The sequence below is a fragment of the Phyllostomus hastatus genome, unplaced genomic scaffold, assembly GCF_019186645.2.
Source record: "Phyllostomus hastatus isolate PE091 unplaced genomic scaffold, TTU_PhHast_1.1 phas_scaffold_555, whole genome shotgun sequence".
NCBI lineage: Eukaryota > Metazoa > Chordata > Mammalia > Chiroptera > Phyllostomidae > Phyllostomus > Phyllostomus hastatus.
The window spans coordinates 3615080-3636176 of record NW_025334036.1 but is presented as its reverse complement, the minus strand read 5'-3'; the positions used below and the strand labels follow the sequence as shown (position 1 = coordinate 3636176).

At 62.2% G+C, this 21097-nt stretch overlaps 3 protein-coding genes across 8 annotated transcripts in view; 1 reads left to right on the top strand and 2 right to left on the bottom strand.

Annotated features, from left to right (window-relative positions):
- Positions 1 to 337: 337 nt before the first annotated feature.
- Positions 338 to 4035, bottom strand: GDPGP1 (GDP-D-glucose phosphorylase 1). Of its 3 annotated transcripts, none has more exons than XM_045824844.1 (3): positions 3478 to 4035; positions 2120 to 2219; positions 338 to 1687 (listed from the first exon to the last, which is right to left on the bottom strand). In XM_045824844.1, the coding sequence occupies exon 3, from the start codon at positions 1676 to 1678 to the stop codon at positions 518 to 520; it is 1161 nt and encodes a 386-aa protein (XP_045680800.1). In that variant the 5' UTR covers positions 1679 to 1687; positions 2120 to 2219; positions 3478 to 4035; the 3' UTR covers positions 338 to 517. The 3 variants fall into 3 exon arrangements, with proteins under 3 accessions (XP_045680800.1, XP_045680799.1, XP_045680798.1); XM_045824843.1 differs by lacking the exon at positions 3478 to 4035 and adding an exon at positions 2350 to 2549; XM_045824842.1 differs by lacking the exon at positions 3478 to 4035 and having other exon boundaries at positions 2120 to 2549.
- CIB1 (calcium and integrin binding 1) lies at positions 2685 to 5772 on the top strand. Its single transcript, XM_045824856.1, has 7 exons — positions 2685 to 2877; positions 3008 to 3042; positions 4042 to 4150; positions 4755 to 4905; positions 5021 to 5139; positions 5218 to 5306; positions 5513 to 5772. The coding sequence occupies exons 1-7, from the start codon at positions 2827 to 2829 to the stop codon at positions 5532 to 5534; spliced, it is 576 nt and encodes a 191-aa protein (XP_045680812.1). The 5' UTR covers positions 2685 to 2826; the 3' UTR covers positions 5535 to 5772.
- A 433-nt stretch (positions 5773 to 6205) lies between these two features.
- Positions 6206 to 21097, bottom strand: part of SEMA4B (semaphorin 4B) — a 32410-nt gene continuing 17518 nt past the window's right edge. For all 4 annotated transcript variants that reach the window (XM_045824806.1, XM_045824807.1, XM_045824810.1 and 1 more), the window contains exons 3-15: positions 15606 to 15769; positions 15361 to 15423; positions 14065 to 14163; positions 13503 to 13614; positions 12947 to 13060; positions 12649 to 12800; positions 11587 to 11768; positions 11343 to 11493; positions 10462 to 10672; positions 10240 to 10355; positions 9890 to 10056; positions 8123 to 8208; positions 6206 to 7855 (exon numbers count right to left, since the gene is read on the bottom strand). In XM_045824806.1, the coding sequence (XP_045680762.1) occupies positions 7134 to 7855; positions 8123 to 8208; positions 9890 to 10056; positions 10240 to 10355; positions 10462 to 10672; positions 11343 to 11493; positions 11587 to 11768; positions 12649 to 12800; positions 12947 to 13060; positions 13503 to 13614; positions 14065 to 14163; positions 15361 to 15423; positions 15606 to 15769 (2339 nt within the window). In that variant the 3' untranslated portion in view covers positions 6206 to 7133. The remainder of the gene's footprint in view (positions 7856 to 8122; positions 8209 to 9889; positions 10057 to 10239; positions 10356 to 10461; positions 10673 to 11342; positions 11494 to 11586; positions 11769 to 12648; positions 12801 to 12946; positions 13061 to 13502; positions 13615 to 14064; positions 14164 to 15360; positions 15424 to 15605; positions 15770 to 21097) is intronic.

Here is a 21097-nt window from a genome sequence, read left to right as displayed (position 1 = left end):
GCTGCAAGGACCACGTGTTTTTACACGAGACAAAGTAGGTGAAGAGCTCTCAGCTCACTGCTGGGGCTGGAGAATCCAAGGTGGTCAAGCAGGTGGAGAATGTGCTACAATGAGGGCGCCTGGATGGAGCAGGGCCCGACGCAGGGCAGAGATGAGGACAAAGAAGGCAGCAGTAGACAAAGGGGGAACAAGCAGAGGGGCAGGACCAGAGGACGCGGGGGTATTCTGGAGTATGTAACTCTCGTGCACGCCCCCTTCTCAACGGTAAGTTTGACATCCCTGGGGGCTTGTCCAAGAAGAAAGGTGAGAAGAAGCAGATACATCCATGAGAGCGCATTCATTTGATTTATTCCAAGGTCTCTTCTCTTTAAAGAGACCATTTTTATTGGTTTTTGATCCCTCCTCTTAGGCTGACAGAGGTGAGAAGGCAGTCATGAAAGTGCCCAGATGACCATTATAGGCCGGTCTGCTGAAAGGGACATAGACCAGTGAGAAAAACAAGTATTCCCTGGAAGGCTTATGGCTCCTCAGCAGCCAAGGCCACCAGCGCTGCCTGCACCTCTTCCGCCTGCGCTGGGGGCAGCAGACAGTCTTGAATGAGGGCCAGAGCGGCTGCCTCTGTCAGGCTGCCAAAGTCCTGGGATGTTTTGACAGAGAGGTGCCCGGCCAGCTCACAGAGGGCAACATTGAAGGCCTCACTTTCCTTCCTCCCAAAGCTGGACTTCCGGGCCCAGAGGATGACCCGGACCCCCGTGAGAGCCGAGGAAGGTGAAATCTTTCCAGGTGGGGCTCCCCGGGTCACAAACAGGTTATGTGCGATCTCGTGGTCAGTCAGATAGTCAGTGGCTCGACATACCCTGCTTATCAAGGCTTCCAAGTCCGGCCCTGGCCCACCGGTGTAGAAGAGGAAGCCGGGAGCTGGGACAGCCTGGAGCAGGTGCAAATGGCCCCCAGGGTCCAGGCGTTCACTTGGTGCCCTCTCCACGGGCAGTCTGTGGGCCAGGTAATAGCCGTGCAGGTGGAGGTGGTTCACGGAGGCCAAGCCGCCCAGGCTGTTGAAGCCCACGCGGAAGCCTGGGTGTGAGCTCAGCAGCACAGCTTCCAGCCCAGCCCGAAGGGCACCCGGCAGCAGGCGCTGGGGGAGTCCCAGGGCCGGCTCCGGCACCAGCAGCACATGGCCCCACTCCAGGGGGCTGACATTGATCATCACGAGGATATCCTCTTGTTGGAGTGCACCTGGGACATCAGGCTTTCGGTGCAAACGGAAGAGGACTTCTCCCGGCCGGATTTTGGTGAAGTTAAACTGTTTAGGGTCAAATGCCTGCCTCATGCTGCCAATACTCTGGGGGGCCCTCCTCTGCACCCCTCGCTCCACATTCAGCTGAGCCACAAAACCCACGGCACCAGGGAGGGTTTGGGTCTGCAGCTCCCCCAGGCAATAGCGAAACAGCCCCAGGTCCATCCGCTGCCTCCAGGCAGAGCAGAGAGCAGAATCAAAACGAGAGCCAGGCACAGGCAGTGCGTCTGGGCAACTGGGTGCATTCCCCGGCCACTGAACCCCTTCCCACAGGAGTTCCTGTTGCCCGTAGACAAAGTCAGGAATGCCTCGCCCTTCCCAGTCCTCCTTGTTTGGAGGCAGCAAATAGGACGTTTCATTTGAATCCTGTGAAGTGGCCATGGGGCCGACCTGAAACAATCACAAAAGGGGAGAAAACACATGATGCAATTCCATTTCCAGAGAGTTTACTTTCATTTTCCAATAAGCTTTACTTGTTCTTCTGATTACAAAAGTAATACATTCTAAAAATTATATATGTTGGATGAACTTTCTTTTTCTTTTTTTCTGAGAATATTTTATTTTATTTTTAATTTTTATTTGGGTGAACTCTCTTAATGCAGGAAACATTTACATTTACATAAACACAACCCTTATTCTAATGGCCAGAGAAAAATCACAATTTACATTTGGCCCCATTTTTTTTCTATAAATTTTTTTTGGGGGGAAGCGACCCCACACTTCTACTCAATCTCGCCACCTCCTCCTCTCAGCAGCTCGGAACCCTCACCTTTTGCAATAGTGTAAGTTCATTCATTCATGCATTTGTGAATGGGAACCTACCTTGCAGGGTTGTTATAAGAATGGAAGTATGCACAGCGTTTGGTATTCAGTGGGTCTTCAGTAAACAGCCTCAGTGAGCAACGAGTTTATGTTTTTTTTTCTGCAGAGGCGACATAGGGGTTGCAACACGTCAGGTGGGGACCCGGTAGTACAACGTCTGGATGGAAAAGCCGTCCTGCGGCACCGGGGAAGCCGATGGCCTTTGGCCACTCAGCGAGTTTCCCGGTTACCTTGGTTCCGCAGACTTCCTGCTGCCCTTTACCGGAGCCCAACCAAGGCTGCCGCCACCGCTCACTCCAGGTGAGGAGCGCGCACCGCGTGACCCTCCTGTGCTGAGTTCTTAGAGGTGCCAGAGGTAGTGCTGCCCTCGACGCATGCGCACCCTTAACACTGGAACGCACGCACGCAAGCCGCTAGGCTCGCCCCGCCCACCTTCAGGAGGCGGGGCCGTGCGGCCTGGGCTCCGCCCCGGAGCGTCCGGCCCCGCCCCGGGCCACGCCTCCAACACGCTAGGATCGCCCGGAACCCGCAGCCGGAGGCGGAACCCGCTGGGAGCTGCTCGGAGCCTCAAGGAGGGGGCGCGCCCGGGGGCGGTGGCTCCGCAGCGGTTGCTGAGGGGACGGGACGGTGACGCGGCGGGAGGGCGGAAGTGAGAAAGTTGCCGGCGTCCCGAGACGAGTTAGCGGAACTCTGCGCGCGGCGCGGCGATGGGGAGCTCGGGCAGCCGTCTGTCCAAGGAGCTGCTGGCCGAATACCAGGTGCGCGGGACGCCGGGCCCCGGGGAGCTTGCGCGCGGGCCTGCGCCCGGGAGCGGCGTCCCGGTGCCGGCGGCTGGGCGGGCGCGGCCTCGGGCGGCCCGCTGACTCCGAGTCCTGTTCCGCCTTCCAGGACTTGACGTTCCTGACCAAGCAGGAAATCCTCCTGTAAGTGCTGTCTCGAACCTCGCCTCCGGGATCCTCTAGAGACGGCTTCGGGGGGCTCTCTCTTACCGACGGGGAAACTGAGGCCACCCAGAGGGAGCGGCAGGGGCCCGTCCGAGGTCGGCGGCTGAGCCGGAACTGGAGCCCAGCGCCCCGAGCGCGGGGCGGCGCCGTGCTGCCGGCACACCCTCTCCGCCGGCGTCGGGGACCCAGCTCTACAGCCTCCGGCCAAAGGGGCGCCTTTTGGCCCTGCGCTCCGCGGGCTTCTGCATAACCGAACCCCGGCCCCAGTCCGGCGGGGGCTGCTGCGGCTCTGCAGAGAAGCCTTGGGGATCACGGCTCCTTCTCCCACCTTTACCTGAATGACACAGGAACCGTTAACGCTTATTGAGCCCTTACCCCTGCGCCGGGGGACGGTGCTGAGTTACCCTGCGTTACCTCATTTAATCCTCCCGGGGGAGGGACGGGGACAGCGAAACCGGTCCGGAGAAGTCTGGTACCTTGCCTGACACTACACTCCAGGAGAGGGATTGAACTGGGGCTCGAACTCCCTTCCTAGCCGCTTGGCAGTTGTATGTGGCCAGGGCTTCCCTCCGCTAAAGAAATCCCGGTGGCGAGCAGGTGGTGCTGCGGCCCAGGTAGTTCAGAGTAGCTGCTGCAGAGGGAGGCCTGGAGGAACAGGGGATCCCTGGAGTTTGCTTATTTCTCCCTCTGCCTCCGAGCCAGCCTCTGGCTCCTTCCCCAACCTTTCCGCCCCCCAGGGAGCTCTGGAACCGGTGTCCAGCACACGGTAGGCCCTCAGTGAATAACCTACTGCTAGAACAGACTCCCAGCCTATACTGTCTTGTGACTTATCTCCCTTTGGCTTATCAAGCCTGATGACTCAGAAGTTCTCTGTACTCTGCTCAGCTCCTCGCCTGGTGTGTACTGGGCAGCACGGCAGGGCGTGGGGATGTGATACACACGGGCAGGTGGGCCATTGGGTTCCCCTCCTTCTTCCAGAGCCCACAGGCGGTTCTGTGAGCTGCTTCCCCAGGAGCACCGGAGTGAGCAGGGGTCACTGCAGGCCCGAGTGTCCTTGGAGCAGATCCTCAGCCTTCCAGAGCTCAAGGTGCCGGCTCCCCACCCTCCCTCTGCGGTCCTCTTGAGATCCTGCAGTCACCGGTCCCAGTCCCGTTCTGGTCTTTCCTCTGTTTAGCCCTAACTTCCTGGGGGCAAGGGCTTCACCTGTATCACCCAGTGGCATTAGTTCAACCGTGTTTTTCAGATTGGGATTCTAGGAACACATTCCTAGAGTTTCAAAAGAAGCTTTGTCCTTTAAGGAGCATTGGGCGACCTTGAGGTTTGAGAAACCCTGTTCCAGAGGCTGATTGCCCCTCTGCAGGGCTGCTGTGCAAATGTCTATGCAAGAGGCCTGGCCTAGTGCATGTCACGCAGCAAATGTTTAATTAGATGTTCCTTTTGCTTAGGATGGCTTCCTCTTCCTTCTCTGCCCCTAGGCCTGCATGCGGGCTGACCTCTGACTCCCAGTAGCCGTTCCTGCCCCCGCCCCAGCTGGGTCACCAGCCCTCCGGCCTTCCAAAAAGTGCTGGCCATGTCCCCCATGAGCCTGCGCTCCCGGCGCGGGCCCTGCAAACTGTTCCCTCCAGTCCCCTGGAGGGTCTGAACTTGGCCTAGGCTGTGTTCCGTGGCCCTCACAGAGGCTCTCTTCCCAGGCCAACCCCTTCAAGGAGCGCATCTGCAGGGTCTTCTCGACGTCCCCGACCAGAGACAGCCTGAGCTTTGAGGACTTCCTGGACCTCCTCAGCGTGTTCAGTGACACGGCCACGCCAGACATCAAGTCCCACTATGCCTTCCGCATATTTGGTGAGGCGCACGGGGACTTCTGCGTGGTGCTGGCGGGCAGCAGGGGGTTGGGGGGGGTGTCGCTGGACCTCATCCTGACCGCGTCCTTCTGGGCTCCCTGCGCCTGCCTCTCTAGATTTCGACGATGACGGGACCTTGAACAGAGAAGACCTGAGCCAGCTGGTAAACTGCCTCACGGGAGAGGGCGAGGACACGAGGCTCAGCGCTTCGGAGATGAAGCAGCTCATCGACAACGTGAGCAGCCGGCCTGGGGGTGGGGGAGGGGGCACCGAGCCTAGGGACGGTCGTGGCGTGACACCCTCCCCCTCCCAGATCCTGGAAGAGTCGGACATCGACCGGGACGGGACCATCAACCTCTCCGAGTTCCAGCACGTCATCTCCCGGTCCCCGGACTTCGCCAGGTATGACAGCGGTCCCGTCTGTGGCATCTGTGACCATGGGGGCGGTGCCCAGCGAAAGCCCTGCCCCCTCTGAGTACCCCAGAGGGACCGACACAGGCGAGACGCAGCGCACCCCGAAGGCTCTTGGGGGAGCGGTGGCTAGGTTTGGGTTTAGTCCTCAGCCTCCTCCCGCAGCAGAACATCCAACCCCCTCTTCTCTCGCTCAGCTCCTTCAAAATCGTCCTGTGACAGGAGGCCCAGCCTGTTGCCCAGCACCCCGTAGCAGAACTTCTCCACGGCCGAGCCGTGGCCAAGGTCACATCTGTGTTGCCAGGGCCGGCCGAGCGGGCCCGGTCGAGCTGGCACGGTGAAGCCTCGGCCCCGGGCAGGGAAGGACCCTCCGCGTCAGGGCCTCCCCCTTCTCACTGCCACCGTCGTCGCTCTGTTTGTTTCTACCGATCGCTAAGAATAAAGGTTTAGAAATGTTGACCCTGCATGTGATCCTGGAGACGCCAGTGTAACACTGGACTCCTAGGAGACCACGGGGCCGAGCCTCTACCGCGGGGACGAGCAGGAAGTCCCGGTGGGGCGATGAACAGGGAGGGGTCACGTGGGGGGCGGAGTCCGCTGCATCCTGGGGGGGGTCATTACATGAATTTCTGCACGTGTCAGCCTTTGCCGAACTGTTTACCAAAGGAAAAAGTCATTTACCGTGCGAGCATTTAAAGAATTAAAAAAAAAAAGTAAGGAGTTAAACAAAAAACCCTGACCTGTGCCCTGACCCCAGAGCAGAGTAAGGGCTGAGGTGGCTCTGGCCCACTAGCCCCTGGAAATCGGGGGTGCAGAGTCCCCCAGAATTCAGGAAACCAGACCAGCCTCAAGAAGCAACAGTCTTTTAAGAAGAAGGCCCGCGATTCAACTTTAGTTCTTTAGATTTTATTTTAAAAAACCAAAAAGAAACAAGAAAACAAGCATAAAGTGCATCTCTTTTAAAAAATATATATAAAAGCCACAAAGACTGGGGCCCTTGTGCTGGGCAGTTGGGCAGTGGAGGCAGGCGAACTGTGTGTGGGGGGGGGGGGCTGGGTCTCCAGACAAGACTGGTGTGGGAGAAGGGACAGCGTCACACAGGTTTTCAGGTCAGACGGAGGAAGGCAGGCAACTGTCTCTTCCCAGGATTCCGAGGGAAAGGGGAGCATCGTCATAAATTCTCCTGAGCTGCCGCTGAGCCCGCCGGCGACGCGGCCAAGGCCTGATGCAGGCCGGAGGCTCCAGAGCGGGCTCACGCCCGGGGCCCCGCGGGGGCTGCGGTGCCAGCGTGCCCTCCGGTCCCTGAGGCGACGGGGCGATGGCTGTAACAGCGGGGCCGGCCGGGCAGGCAGGACCCACGGAGCCCGAGGCAGCCCCCGGCAGTCGAATAAGGCGGAGGCTAGAACAGGCCAGCTGGTGAGGGGTTCCCAACTCGCGTCTCGCACCACCACGTCGTCGGATGGGTCCCCCAGGCTCCCACGAAGCCGTGGGCCCGTGAGGCTGGGGGCGGAACCGGGGCGGCTGTGCACCCGCGGCATCATCCTGCGTGGTCTCATCCTCGTTTCACATTTTCAGTGGTTTGTCTAAACCAAAGGCTCAGTGTACACCAGGAGCGCTGTTCTGCCCATCCAGGCAGGCCTGCCCATCTTCAGCCGGGACCTCCGGGGCCACAGCTTCTGGGTCGGAGGGGCCTCAGTGCTTGCACAGCAGGCCCGCGGGCCCCGCCGCCCCCGAGGGGCTGGGCACCAGAGTCCAGCCGGCGCCCTGTGGGTATTCACGACCCCCGGAGCCAGGGAGGGCTCCTCCACGGGTCAGCCGTCACACCACAGAGTCCCGGATGTCAGAGCCCAGGCGGACCCGGGGCCGGGGGCACACGGGGGACACCTCCACCAGGCTGTCGTGCACGCTGAGCGGCCTCTTCTCCGACTCGGTGAAGACCCGCGGCCCCGGGGCGTTGTCCGACAGGGCCTGGTAGCCCCGGTGGTCGAGCGGGGTGCTCGGAGGACCGACGCCGTTGAGCGGCCGGGTCTCGGGGGGCACCACCACAGGGCGGGTCTTGGGGTGCACGCTGGCGCACTCCCCCTGCTTCAGGAAGAGCTTCATGCCGTCCCGGTGCCGGTAGAGCACGAACAGAAGCAGGAGCACCACGGCGAACACGAAGAGCGCGCTCATCACCAGGAACTCGGTCCAGTAGGACCGGGCCGCGCCCCAGCTGGCCTTGCCCTGGGCCGGCGCGCTCACCCGCGACGTGAGAGGCACCTTCCCACCGCGGCCTGCCACCGTGCCCCCCACCTTAGGGCAGTACCTGGCCACCAGCTGCCGGAAGTTCCCCTCCAGGGACCAGCACTGGAACTCGCCCAGCTCCTCCTGGCTGCCCACCAGCAGCAGGTCCCCGGTGGGCAGCACCCGGCAGGAGGTGGAGCCATTGATGGGGACACCGTTATGCAGCCACAGCCGCGTCGCCAGGTTGGAGAGCAGCGGGCAGTCCAGGGTGTTCACCGTGTTGGGCTGGAACCTGACGTGCGCACAGGGCTGCTTGTCTGTGGGCGGGAGAGGCACAGGGTTGGGGGGGGGGCCTGGCACCCGCCGCGGCCCCAGCTCACCCACCTCCCTCCAGGCTGCACCCCTCAGGCCTCAGTGGCAGCTCTGAGGACTCGGGGGGTTGTGACTCACGTCCCAGCACCTTGCTCGCAAGCCAGAGGGACGAGGACGGGAGGAGAAGCACTGACACCCCCCAGCGCCTGAATTCAGGAACCTTCTAAGCAACTTGGGCCCTGCTTCCCTCCAGCCTCTGACAGGTGCCTTACCTGCTGGCACAGCGACCCGAGACCTGGTTGAGGACGCGTTGCAGAGGTTGTGGGCGTCGGCCCCCTCGATGTCCTGGACCCACGGCCTGCGGACCGAAGAGTCTGCAGTAGGCTGGGAACGCCCCAGGAGCCTGCACCCCCACCCGAGGTGCGGCCCTGAGGGCCAGGGCACAGGGCTCAGGGGCCGCCAGGCCCACAGCGGGGGTACAAGGCGGGCCCCTCTGTCTCCAAAGTATTTCCAATAAAAGTCACTACCACACTTCCCTGAACTACAAAAGCAGTCCGAGCCTTTAGAAAAAGTCTGGCCCTGGCTGGCGTAGCTCAGTGGATTGAGCGCGGGCTGCAAACCAAAGCATCGCAGGTTCAATTCCCAGCCAGGGCACATGCCTGGGTTGCAGGCCACGGCCCCCAGCAACCGCACATTGATGTTTCTCTCTCTCTCACTTTCTCCCTCCCTTCCCTCTCTAAAAATAAATAAATAAAATCTTAAAAAAAAAAAGAAAAGAAAAAGTCTGGAAGGGAGCCTGGCTCTGTACGCGCACAGCTGTCTCGTTTAAAGCAACGCACACGCACTGACGCGTCTAATACAGTGCGATAAAGAAGAAAAGTCGTTCTTGGTGCACTCAGAAAAACTGAGAAACCCTCAGCCGAGCACAAAGGCTACACATACTGTAGGCCCTGGCCAGGGAGCTGAGTTGGTTAGAGCACTGTCCCCGTACACCAAGGTTGCGGGTTCAATCCCTGGTCAGGGCACAGACAAGAATCAGCCAGGAAATGCATAAATAAGTGAAACAATACGTCAGTGTTTCTCTCAAAATCAACCAGTCAATAAAAATAATTTTAAAATACTGTTTAAACCACCCACAATCCAGCAGCCAGCGACCATGACAAGCAGCATTTTTGGTGCGTCCCTCCCAGGGTACACGTGTGCGTCCTCATCTGGTTTTGTGATCTATAAAACTGGCACCAGCTGGTGTGGCTCCGTGGATTGAGAACAGGCTGCAAACCAAAGGGTTGCTGGTTCAATTCCCAGTCAGGGCACGTGCCTGGGCTGCGAGCCAGGTCCCCAGCGGAGGGGGACCATGAAAGAGGCAACCACACATTGATGTTTCTCCTCCTTTCTCCTTCCCTTCCCCTCTCCCTAAAAATAATTCAGTCAAATATTTAAAACAACAACAACAACAAAAAACTGGCAACAGCTGCCCTCTGCGTGCAGCAAAGATACACCACAAGTGTGGCAGGCCCCGTTTCTGCTTGAAATGCACTCAATTTTACACATGTGAGGAAAACTCACGGAGGATACACACCCAGGTGGGATTAGCCGTTGCTCTATTTTGATTGGGCTTACCTCCGTTTCCTAAGTGTTCTACCTGAACATTTATTTTATAACCCGGCCAAGTTCTGTTGAAGACGACTTTCAACGGGTTCGTTAATGGACCATGTTGCATAGCCCTCACTTTCTGTCATTCAGATCTGCTCACACTTGAATCCTGATTTTCCCGCCAAGCTTTGCAGAGCTGTGGCACTTCCTAATTTTCCGAATCACGCCCCCGCCTTACGGGGGAGGTGGGTAAGGCACACAATTTACCGTCTGGACTACACCACTTCTGAGGGTCAGAAGAGGAGCAAGTTCAGAGTCACATTACAACGCCAAGACCGTGGTGGCAACCGAAGCTGCGCAGTGACTCTGCTGAGGGCCCCGGCCAGTGCTCCGAGGCCGAGGGCACAGGGAGGGACAGGTGGGCCGGGGCCTTCAGAAGCTCTCACCTGGAGGCCGTCTCAGAGCGGTAGAGGCTGAAGTGCAGGCATTTGGAGCCGCTCCAGGCGCAGTAGGGGTCCCGGGCCAGGACGCAGTCCCCACAGGTCCAGTACAGGCTGCAGTTGGCCACGGGCACCTGGACCACACCCAGGTGGGAGGCCGCGTACAGCAGTCCCTGCGCAGAGGCCGGCGTGAGGGGCAGCCAGGGCCACCGCCCCCAGCCGCACCCAGCTCAGGTGCCCAATCAGAGCCGCTCCCCAAGGGCCTCCTCTCACAGCCTCCCGACACCCTGCTTTCCGATACTTGTCCATCAGAGGGGCACCCCAAGGGCGCTGACCGGCCTCTTCCTCCCGCTTACCCTGCCCGTGTCCAGGAGCAGGTTCTGCACCGGCTGGCCCGGAGGGAAGACCTGCAGTTCCTCGACGACGTGCACTCGGGTGCCCACGCTCACCGCCTTGTGCAGCCGGCCGTCCCCTGCGGCAAGGCAAGGACGGGACTCAGGCCCGGGGCGCCACCTGCTGCCCACGCCCCCACGGCCACACCCCGGGTCCTCCGCACCCGCCCCGCCGCGGGCACTCACCAGTGCCCAGGAAGAGGACGTCATAGGCACCGTGCAGGCCGAGGACTCGGTGCACGGCCACGCGCTGGTAGCGGGCCTGCGGCTGCAGCAGCAGCAGGCGGCTGCGGACCTGCCCGTCCATCAGGAAGTGGTCCTTGAGGAAGTTCAGCACGCGGTCCGGCAGCTGCAGGGACGAGTTGATCCTCCTCTCCCGGGTGCTGTTGGTGATGCACTGGAGGAAGAGGCGGCAGCGTGAGGGCTGGGGTGGGCCCGCGGACCCCTCCTGGACGGCTTCTCCGGAGGTGGGCAGGGGTGTCCGCCCCCCACCCCCCCGGGAAGCCGTGGGTCTGCAGAGCCCAGGGGTCGATCTGGAGGGCAGAGCCCAGGGTGCGGGCACCCAAGGGCCCCCGCTGGGACTTTCCCCTGCTGTGCTGCTTCCTGCCCCGCCCCTAGGTGGGGAGCAGCAGGACGGCACTTCTGCTGTGTTAGCATCCTTTCTCTGCCCGGGTGTCCTGGCGGGGACGGGTGATGCACCGGCCGGCTGAACCGCGCCCAGACGTGCCCCACACACCCGTATCCTGCCCCGGGTGTGCTCCTCGAGGATGGAAGGAAAGGAGGAAGGACTGTCTCTCCATGGCCCAGCCACACTCCTCACTCAGAAACTAAATAAGGAGTCGCCGCCATCGGGGAGGCACGCGTGAACAGTCACACAGGCGGGCCGTAAGGGACAGGGACACACTGCCCGCCCGGAGAAGGTTCGAAGGCCTTCCGACAGTCACGGTCACATCTGTCCCAGTGGGACAAGCAGGCCGGGACTTTGGTCCTCACGTTCAAAACAGACTTGGAGACGCCCCGTCCCCGACCCCTGCACCCCCACCCCGGGTGCCGGGAGCAGTCCTCACCGCGCCGGGCCGGGGCGTGGGCGCCGGGTAGGTCACCGTGTACCACTGCTGCGTCTCCCGGTTCACCTCCTTGTAGAGGCCGCTGAAGACCCTCTGCACGTCCCTCATGGAGAAGACGCAGACGGCAGAGCCCTCCGCAGTCCCTCCGTGCCTGCGCGAGAAAGGGCCGCTGAGCCCGGGAGCCCGGCCTCCTCCTCCCCCGCAGCACCCGCCCATCCCCGCGGCCGGGTCCCCAGGGCCCTACCACTGGGACGTGAAGACCCCATAGAACAGGGTGTCCTGCCAGTCCCGGGGGCCGGGGCTCAGCGTGAAGACGTCCTGCAGCACGTTGAAGGGGAAGCCGTCCTCGGGCCGCGAGCACAGCAGCTGGGCCTTCAGGAAGGACGTCCAGCGCTGCTGCAGGATGCGCCCGCCGCCCTCGTCGCCCTGGGGGGGGGGCGGGGGCGGGGGAGAGAGAGGTCAAGGCTTCCCTAGCGAGAACCGCGCTCACGGCGCAGCTCTCGTCTGCCGGCGGTTTTCTTATAAACACGTGTACTCACACGTGTGCAAAAAAGAAAGGATTAACAAGGAGCCTCCTACGACGATCACAGCGGTCACTGCGCAGGGTAGGGAAGCAGGAATACAGCTGACATAACAGCTGGCGGTGAGTTTGCTGCCCGCCCCGTGCCTGAAAGGTTTACAGGGACCAGTTTAACCCCACAACCGGGGGGCGGGGGGGGGTGCAGGGTTGGTTCACGTTCCCACTGCACAGACCAGGGAGCTGTCGCTGTCGCTGTCCCTGAGCAGGCCCGGGACTTCCCCAAGCTCTCATGGGACGGGCAGGGGCTGAGGGCATGCAGCCCGGCTCTGGAGTCCAGGCTCGTTTATTTATTTTTAATCAGTTTTAGAGAAAGAGTAGAAAGCAGAGAAAGAAAAACACTGATCTGCTGTTCCACTTATGGACGCATTCATTGGCTGGTTCTTGTACGTGCCCTGACCGGGGATCGAACCCACGACCTTGGCGCACCGGGACCATGCTCTGACCCACTCCAGCCCAGGGCCGGAGCCCAGGCTCTCAATCACGATGCTACACTGCCTCTTTGTCTCGGGATATCTGCATGTGATGTTCTGTTCTGCAGCTCACACTTCTCACATAAGAGAAAACAGTAAGGGGTGTTCCGTCCGACTTAAGAGGAGAGAAAGACCATTAGCTGAGTCGTTCTTCCCGGAGGATGAAAGCAGCTCACAGAAGCACAAACCTCCTGGTGTGTCCTGACCTTGGACCCGAGGAGCCTTTGGGGGGCTCTGGGGGGCCCACCCCCCTCACCTTGCAGATGCGGGCCACACGGGACACGATGGTGTTCTCGAAGAACTCGAACTCCTTGCCGGTCTCGCTGAAGAAGAAGTAGATCTTGTCGTCGTCCCCTTGCACGCTGCCCAGGCTCTCGGGGACGTAGGCTGAGGCCACGAACGCCGGGTCTGCGGGAGCCGACGGGGAGCGAAGAGTCAGCCCAGGAACCCCCAGGAGGCGAGGCTCTGTTCTCAGGCCCCACGGCGGGCAGCGCCCCACCCCCCAGGGCTCCGGAGCCCACCCGCGGCGGGCAGCAGCAGCAGCAGGGGCTCACCTTGCAGCCAGTTGAGGGAGCTCTCGGTCTTGGTGGGGCGGCGGCTGCGGCTCCGCGAGATGGCCGGGTCGTTCCCCTGGAAGTTGCTGACCGTTCCGGTGTAGAGCTCGCCGTCTGCCAAGAAAACATTCCCCATGGAGCCCTGGCTGGCGTAGCTCAGTGCATTGAGCGCAGGCTGGGAACCAAAGTGTCCCAGGTTCGATTCCCAGCCAGGGTACATTCCTGGGTTGCAGGCCAGAACCCCCAGCAACCACACATTGATGTTTCTCTCTCTCTCGCTCTCTCTCTCTCTCCCTTCCCTCTCTAAAAATAAATAAATAAAATCTTTAAAAAAATAATAAAAAAAAAACATTCCCCATGGGAACGGCCCCGAGGCCCCAGGGCAGAGCCCCCTCGTCCCCCGCTCAGACCCGCAGTGACCCCAGCCCTGCCCCTGGCTTGGGGAGCACAGAGGAGGGAGCAGGAAATGGGAGAAGCCAAGGGCGGCCCAAGGTCACAGCTGCACTTCACACCCACGGAGCCTCACCGGAGCCCTCCCGCCGCCGCCTGCACTCACCAACCATGAGGGCCGTGGACTTGAAGTTGGGGTCAAAGGGACAACGGCCCTTGCCGTCTTCCAGAAGGACGTTCCCCGCCTGGTCCCGCGCCAGCGTGAAGTTCTCCACCGTCTGCAGGGGAGCGGACATGGGGGGGCTCAGGGGCACGCCAGGGCTCGGCAGGGAAGCGGGGGATGCTGGGAAAAACAACTCTGAGGGGGTGCGGGGAGAGGTCAGGTGGGCCGTCCTCCACACCCCAGCACAGGGCGGGGGAGCCCTGTCTGGCAGCACCCTCTGTGGCGGGCACTCGCTGTCCCCGGAGGCAGAGGGGCGACGCAGCTTAGCAAGACGCCAGCCAGGAAGGAGCAGCACCAGGACTCAAACCCACGTTCGGCCAGCTCCAGGCTGGCGGCCCCACCCGCAGCCTCTGCTGAGGTGAGCCCAGGGCACAATGCCCAGGGCAGAAACATGGGCAGAGCTGGAGGACGCTGGGAGCCCACCGCCACCAAGAGGCCTCACCAGGCCCTGCCCTAGTCAGAACAGCCCCCCGGGGCAGGAGGTGAGGAGGCTAAGGGCACTCACGATGTAGGTGCACAGGGGGCTGAAGGCCCCCGTGCCGCAGGCGAACAGGTGGCTGCTGTTGAGTGGCAGGAGGATCTTGATATAGTTTTGACAGTCACGCTGGGGAGAGAGGGAGAGGGTGTCAGGCCCAAGCCAGCCACCAGGGGGCACCGCCGAGACCCAAGGCCAGGGCTTGGGGTGAGGCCTGCAGTCAGGGGGGCAGGGGAACCCGCAGAATCCAGAAGCAGAAGCCCATCGGGGACCACAGACGTGTCCTGTGCGCTGGAGGGGACCTTGGGGCTCCGCTAGTTCTGTGCCTGGCAGCCTTCTCCTCGGTCTGGGGTGAGGGCAGAGAACGCCTCCTTTGGGCTGTCTCGTCAGAATGTCCTCTTCAGAGGCAGCGCAAACGGGGGTCCCCTCCCAGCCCCCTTGGGGGAGAAGCCACGCCCCGAGCAGGAGGAGACACGCAGCCGGAGCCCTGGCTCCAGACTCACACGCGGCCTTTGCCCACGGCGTCGCCAAGCGAGATTCCGCTGGTCCCCCCCGCCCCCCAAACCTTCTCCCTCGAGACCTTCCCCTTTCACTGCTGCAACTCCACCCTCCGCTTTTTAAATGAAGCGTGTAACCTGACTACCCTGTAAATGCACTGGTTTTTGCCTATTGTTCGTGCTTCTTTATCACAGCGATGCCTCCTGGGCCCAAAGCAAGTGCCGAATACTACGTGCGGAACCAGAGAAGTCTGGGGCGGCCAGGGCTCGAACCCGGGGCTCGATCCCGAGTCTGGTGCTCGATTGCCTTCGCCTCAGCCGCCCGGCGCCCCGCCCACTGGACTCAGGGCCAGGAGGCTTCTGGGAAAGACGGGGAGTCCTCCAGAGGAGCCCCGGGCTGGATCGGACCGGCCCCCACGGGTCGGGACCAAACCAAACCAGGATCTGTCGGACCTGCCCGATCAGGGCCCTGTGCAGAGGGACACAGCTCCCGCCCCCACGCAACCGCCGCTCCTGCTGGAAGCGGGCGTTTATTCCGCACTGATTTCGTGCCAGCGGCCTCACCCCTATCAGCTCCTGGAATCGCCCCTCACGGTCGGTCCAGGGACACAGGCACCACTGGCCCCATTTCACAGGCGGGGGACACTGAGGCTCAGAGAGGCCGATCTATTTGTCCAAGATTCAAAGCCAGGTCTGGCCACCTCAGCAGCCGAGGTCCTGCCCAGCACAGCTGGCTGCGTCTGCTGCTCCCGGTCCTGCTTCCGTCCCGGGTTCAGGTCCACCCTGCACCCCACCTGCAGCCCAGGTCGCAGCCCAGGTGCCGGCTCACCTGCGGGTCCTTGCCCTTGAAGCTGCACTGGTGTTTCCTCTGGGCGTCTGCGCTCCACAGCAGCTGGGGAGGGCGAGGGGGCAGGTAAGTGTGCAGGTGGGAACGAAGGGTCCCCCCCTCTTCACTCCTTTCCCTGTTCCGTGCGCCTCAGCCCCGGGCCCAGGAGGTCAGTCCTCCTGCTCCCCCTCCGTCCGCACTGCCAGCCCCTCTGCCCAGCCTGCCCAGCCCCGGGCCTCGTCTCTCACCTCCTGGTACCTCCCGCCCGGCAGGAAGCTGGCGCTGCTGCTGAGCGCGAAGAGGGCCTCCCGGGCACCCACATACAGCGTCTTGCCGTCGCCGCTCAGCAGCAGGGCCGTGTAGTTGGAGACATTGTCGGCTTGGAATCTGAGGAGCGGCCGCTCTTCGGAGCCTGGGGAGAGGAAGACCGACATTACTTGGGGGCCACCCCTCCCCCACGAACCCACCCTCTAGGATGGACCAATCAGAGTGAAGGTAGGTCAGCAAGGCAGTGATGAGTGGCGAGGGGCTGGGGACTGGGGGGGGGTCAGGCTTATGGGGGACGCAGCATTCCCGCTTCGCAAACATTGTGCAAGAAGCAGGCACACAGATGAACGGAAAAGAACGTTAACCACAGCACCATGCATGGTAAGGAAACATCGAGGCGACCTAAATGTCCGACCGCAGGGGACAGAAGGCGACCACTGGACAGGACACCAGCAGCTGGTGAAAAGGGTGTTTTTGCGGAAGCCCCAGAAAAACGAGCAAAGTGACATTAAAAAAAGGACACGGTCGAAATACGAAGCGAAGTAAACCACAAAGGGATGGTTTTGGAGCCCAGCTCAGAACATGAGCAGGCAGAGGACCCTCCCACGCGCCTTTGAGTGGCAGTGGGTCCCAGGGGGCGGGGCTTGGAAGCACCGCCCACCCCTGGGCCCCTCAGAGAACAAACTTCCACCCGCACTGAAATTCGGACAGTGGTCTCCAGCCCTCAGCGCCACTTGGCAGGCACTCACGGAAGAGTAGTCACTGTTATTAAACAGGATGTTCACCCTGGCTGGTGTGGCTCAGTGGATTGAGCACCATCCTGGGAACCAAAGGGTCGCCAGTTCGATTCCTAGTCAAGGCACATGCCTGGGTTGTGGGCCAGGCCCCCAGTAGGGGGCGTGGGAGAGGCAACCACACATTGATGTTTCTCTCCCTTTCTTCCTCCCTCCCTTCCTCTCTCTCTAAAAAGGAATAAATAAAGTCTTCAAAAAAATAAACAAACAGAATGTCCATATCACGAACCTCAACCTCGGGAACTTGAACCTACAACCACACAGACACGAGGAGAGGACCAAGAAGAAGACAGGAATAAACACGCACACCCATCCACTAGGGCCCCGGGTGGGCTCTGGGTGGCAAACGGATTTGGAGAGAAATTGTTTTGAAAATTCCACGCAGCTGATATGAAAAGAAAAACAAGCATAAGGCAGCCACCCTGCCCGAGCTCAGGTGTCCCCTAACCAGCCAGCGGATGGTGACCACGCAGATGAACACGGTCTCGTGAAGCAGAGGAAGCAAAGGGTTACATGCCGACAGAGCTGTGAAGATCTGTGTGTGTGTGTGTGTGTGTGTCTCCACGGTGAGTGATTTTACATACCCCCAGCCCGGTTCCACGAGAGTGAGGATACACAAAGGAAAGAAGGTAACAAAATATAAACACTAAAGTCAAGAGCAGAGAGGGAAAAAAAAAACACATCTATGGAGAAAACACTGAAACCAAAAAGGAAGGAAAGGGCCCCACAAGCAGGGCAGAGGTCCCCACTCCTTTAATGCTGAGCCTCCCAGCAGCCAAAGAGAAAAGGGAAATGAAGTCACCTTATCCTTATCACTGTCCAGAGTCGGAACTGGGCTGCACTGGGAATTCACAGGGGAAAGCCCTCCCTGACGTCCACAGCCCGAAGTCTGCAGCCGCAACCACACAGGGCAGCTGTGGCCGGAGCAGTTAAGGCCCCCTTTCGACTCCTAAGTCCGGAATCATGGCGGACTTCGGGTCTTTAGCCTCTGATTCCCAACTCCTCCGCACTTCCCACGGACACACCGTGAGGCCCCAGGAATGTTCCCAGCACACACCTCCCGCTTCTCCCAACCAAAACCATCCCGACACGCTGGCTGCCCATCAGGCTGCCCGTGCTCACAAGCTCAGCTCCGGGGAAGAACCGCCACCCCAGAGGGAGCCCTCCACGGCCACCACAGGTCCCCTGGGGAAGGTGCTGCACTGAACGTGTCGTAGAGACCACCTCCTTGCAGGCCCACAACAACGCCGGGAGGCAGAGATGCCTGTCCTCCCCGCTTTACAAATGAAGGCGTCAAGGCTCAGAGAGGTTAAGCAACAGACACAAAGACACACAGCAAAAAAGAGGCCGCGGGGGGAATCTGGCTCAGGTGGTCTGCTTCCTGAACCCACCGTCTGCAAACGGCAGGGTGCCGCAGAACCGCCCAGAAGATCTCAACTCCAGATCCTGGGCCTGCTGGACTAGGAGGCTGCCCACCCGGGACGGGGCCTAAGAACGTGCAGGTGGACACGCTCGCAAGGGATTCCGGAGCAGAAGGTCCAAGGACCGCACTTTGAGAAGCGCCAGTGGGCACGTCGTCTCCCTGGGCTCTGGTGTTCCCGTGTGCGTCCTGCGGGACGGTGCATAAACATGACCCTCGGGGCAGCCCCAAGGGGACCCACTGAGTCCGGGGCAGGTGGCTACGGCGGTCCCTCCCTCCGGTTTCCCAAAAGCAAGGGCGGGTCCGAATTTGCCCGTGCCTATCCTCCCGCAGAGGAGCACCTGTGTCCGGGCAGGAAGCTGTCCTTGGAATCTGCCCAGACACTACGGAAAGGCCAAAGGTCGGAGATGAAAGCTAAAGTCCAGGTGGCAGCTCGGCCCCACTCAGGCCTGGAAGGGAGTGGGAACCTGCCACGGGTCAGGCGGCTGCAGGGGTGGCCAGGACGCCCATGGTGCACCCTCTGCCCCCTGCAGTGGCACTGGGAGAACGGGCGGAAACACTCCCAGAGCTGCATGAGGGGCCCCTCGCACCACGCCCTCCATTCTGGGGACACCCCTCCCAAGTCCCCTGTCCCACGCCCCTCAGACTCAAAGCCATGGTGTCCTGAAGGCCGTGGCCCCCACGAGCTCTCCCCCTGCCCGGCGGGCGCCACCAGGGCTGGCTTCCCCACTGAGATAGATTAGGACTGCAGACTCTAGAGGCAGAGCCCTGGGTTCAAATCCTGGCTCCACCACTAGGGCGAGCCAGGTAACATCTTGGGGCCTCACTGTCCTTATCTGTAAAATGGGCATAATAGCACCGCGCCTCCTGGGCTTGTTATGAGAAGGAGCAAGATTACGCATGTAAATAACAACACGCGGAATCAGCCGCGTCCGCCAAGTGCTTACTCAACACAACCGCGCACACGCCCCCCTCCCCGCCCCCGCCCCGCCGCCGCGCTGGCACGGCGTCTAGCACACGACCAGCACTCGCGCGGCTCAAAAACAGAACCCGGAGCCCTGCAGGAAAATCCAGCCCAGCCAGCGGGCCGAGGAGCCGGGCGGGGAGGAGGAGGAGCCGCGCCTGCCCGGTCCCGCAGCTGCTCGCACACATGAGGGTCTCAGGCCAATCACAGAGCGGCGGGAAGGTGTCAGTCAAGGGCCGCGTGTGTGGGACCAGGTCCCCCGCTCGCCCCGAGGGGCTCTGAGTGAGGGAGAGGTGTTCTCTGCCCGAGCGGCCAGCGCCTGGGGTCACCGCCTCCAGAGCCACAGCACAGGCGTCTGCGCGGCCCTGCCCGGGCCTGCCCGCCCGTCTGCGTGTGCGTGAGCCCCACCGCGGGGCCTGTCCGTGCTTGCGCGCGCCCCGCTCCGGGGCGCTGTTTGTGCAGAGGTGACAGGGAGGGGGGCTGGCGCCGTGCGCGTCGCCGGCACACACCTTGGGGTCAGAGTCGCTGGGCATCATCAGAGACGGAGCCTCGTTGGGCCACATGGGTTCCCTACCAGCGCGTCGTGAGTCCCGGACAGAGAGAGCCGGGCTGTCTGAGGCTGTGGCCATTTTCCCAGGTCGGGTGAAACCCCGGCGCCCACCGTGGCAGGCTGCATGCAGCCTGGGGCTCTGGGGACACAGGAAGCTGGGTGTGAGGGGAGCTACCTGCAGGACCCCAGGGTGCCCGCAGGAAGTGACGCAGGAGCTACTCAGCCCCCAGCCTCACCTAGAGGTTCCCCCCCGACCCGTGACTCAGCTGTGAGCCGGCAGCGATCGGATCTGGGGTGAGACAGGAAGAGGGCTCAGCACTGTCCCCACCCCCCCCGCCGGCAGGGAGGTGACTCAGGGCCTCGCCCTACACCTTTCCCTGCCTTTCCCTCTCCTGCGGCTGCCCACACAGCCCCGCGGCTGACCTGTCCCCGACAGCCCGCCCCGCACAGGCCCCGGCAGGACGAGGCTGAAAAACACCAGCTCCCAGCAGAGCCGGAGCCAGGACGGGGGTCCCCAGCAGGGGACGGCAGCCCACTCACGCCCCCCGGGCGGGAACCCCCAAGTCCCAGAGGGGGCCTGGGCCCAGGACGGTTCTTGAGCTGCCCGGACAACGCTCAGGAGCAGCGCCTGCTCCCCGGAAGTCCCCCTCCCTGGACCCTTGGACCCGCGGGTGCCTCCCGGGCAGGGTGCTGACTCAGTGGCCGAGGAGGGCGGCCAGAGACCCGGATGCACCGCCCAAGCGCTTGGGTGGGGCAGCCCACACGGGCCAGACGCCGCAGTCGCACTCTGCTGTCAGCAAACCAGCACCAGGGCAGAGTCCCCGGCAGGCGGGAGGGGGTGCGTGCCCGAAGCACCCTCCCCGCCCCCGTGGCCTGGGGTGACCGAGAAACAGGCAGGGAGGCCAGGGAGCTGAGTGAGCCTGGTGGTGGCCGGTGTCCCAGGCAGGTCCCCGCCCCCCTCTGCCCCAGCTCCGCCAGCAGCAGCCACCCCCCGGGACCCCACCCCTCGCAGACCTTCTGGTGCCCACCCGGCCAGCAGAGCCCTAACCCGGGACCGGCCCTGAGCAGCCATCACCCTGGGCGCCCAGCCTCGGACCCCCGCCCCCAGGACCAAGGTCAGCTCCTCTGGCCTCTGCTGGGCGGGTGCAGTCCGGGCTGCTCCCTAGTGAGCCCTCCTCTCTCCTGAGACCCCAGGGTCCACCGCTCTCCTCCCGGGTGCCACCCCTTCCTCTAAGGAAAGTGGGGCCACCGGGCCTAGCCACTCTCAACTTCCCACTGCCCCCCCCCCCACCGCGTCCGCAGAGACCGTCCGGGTCCATGAGCTCCGCCGCGCAGAGAGCAGTGCTCTCCTTCAGTTATCTGTCCTAGAAATATGCGTGTGCCTCCCCGCTCCCGCTTCTCAGCCGAAACCGTGTAAAGGAGAGCCGCCCAGCGCCGTCTCCATCTCTGAGCTCCCACCCGCCGGGAGCCAGCCCCACGCTCGCCCGGCCCGCCGGGGGCCCGGCACCCACCGGCTGCCGGACCCAGACGCCAGGAGGCGCGGCCTCGTGGAGGTTCCTGTCCTCCGGGCATCTGCCACGCCAGCCTCGAAGGTCGCTGCGCGTCTCCCTCACGCCCCCTGGGGGGGCCCCCCGGGCTCCCAAGCACCGAGGACATGCGTGGCACTCACTCAGCACTTTGAGTGGTTCCCGCCTGTAACCCTGGCCAGGCTGCCGCGCCGTGGGCATGGCCACGTGTGATCTTCA

What these genes read in the sequence shown, in the direction of transcription:
- CIB1 (XM_045824856.1), top strand. Translation starts at nt 2,827, where the DNA reads ATGGGGAGCTCGGGCAGCCGTCTGTCCAAGGAGCTGCTGGCCGAATAC. An exon ending in CTATGCCTTCCGCATATTTG is followed by an intron (nt 4,906 to 5,020) that starts GTGAGGCGCACG and finishes CTGCCTCTCTAG; the next exon opens with ATTTCGACGATGACGGGACC. An exon ending in TGAAGCAGCTCATCGACAAC is followed by an intron (nt 5,140 to 5,217) that starts GTGAGCAGCCGG and finishes TCCCCCTCCCAG; the next exon opens with ATCCTGGAAGAGTCGGACAT.
- GDPGP1 (XM_045824844.1), bottom strand. Translation starts at nt 1,678, where the DNA reads ATGGCCACTTCACAGGATTCAAATGAAACGTCCTATTTGCTGCCTCCA.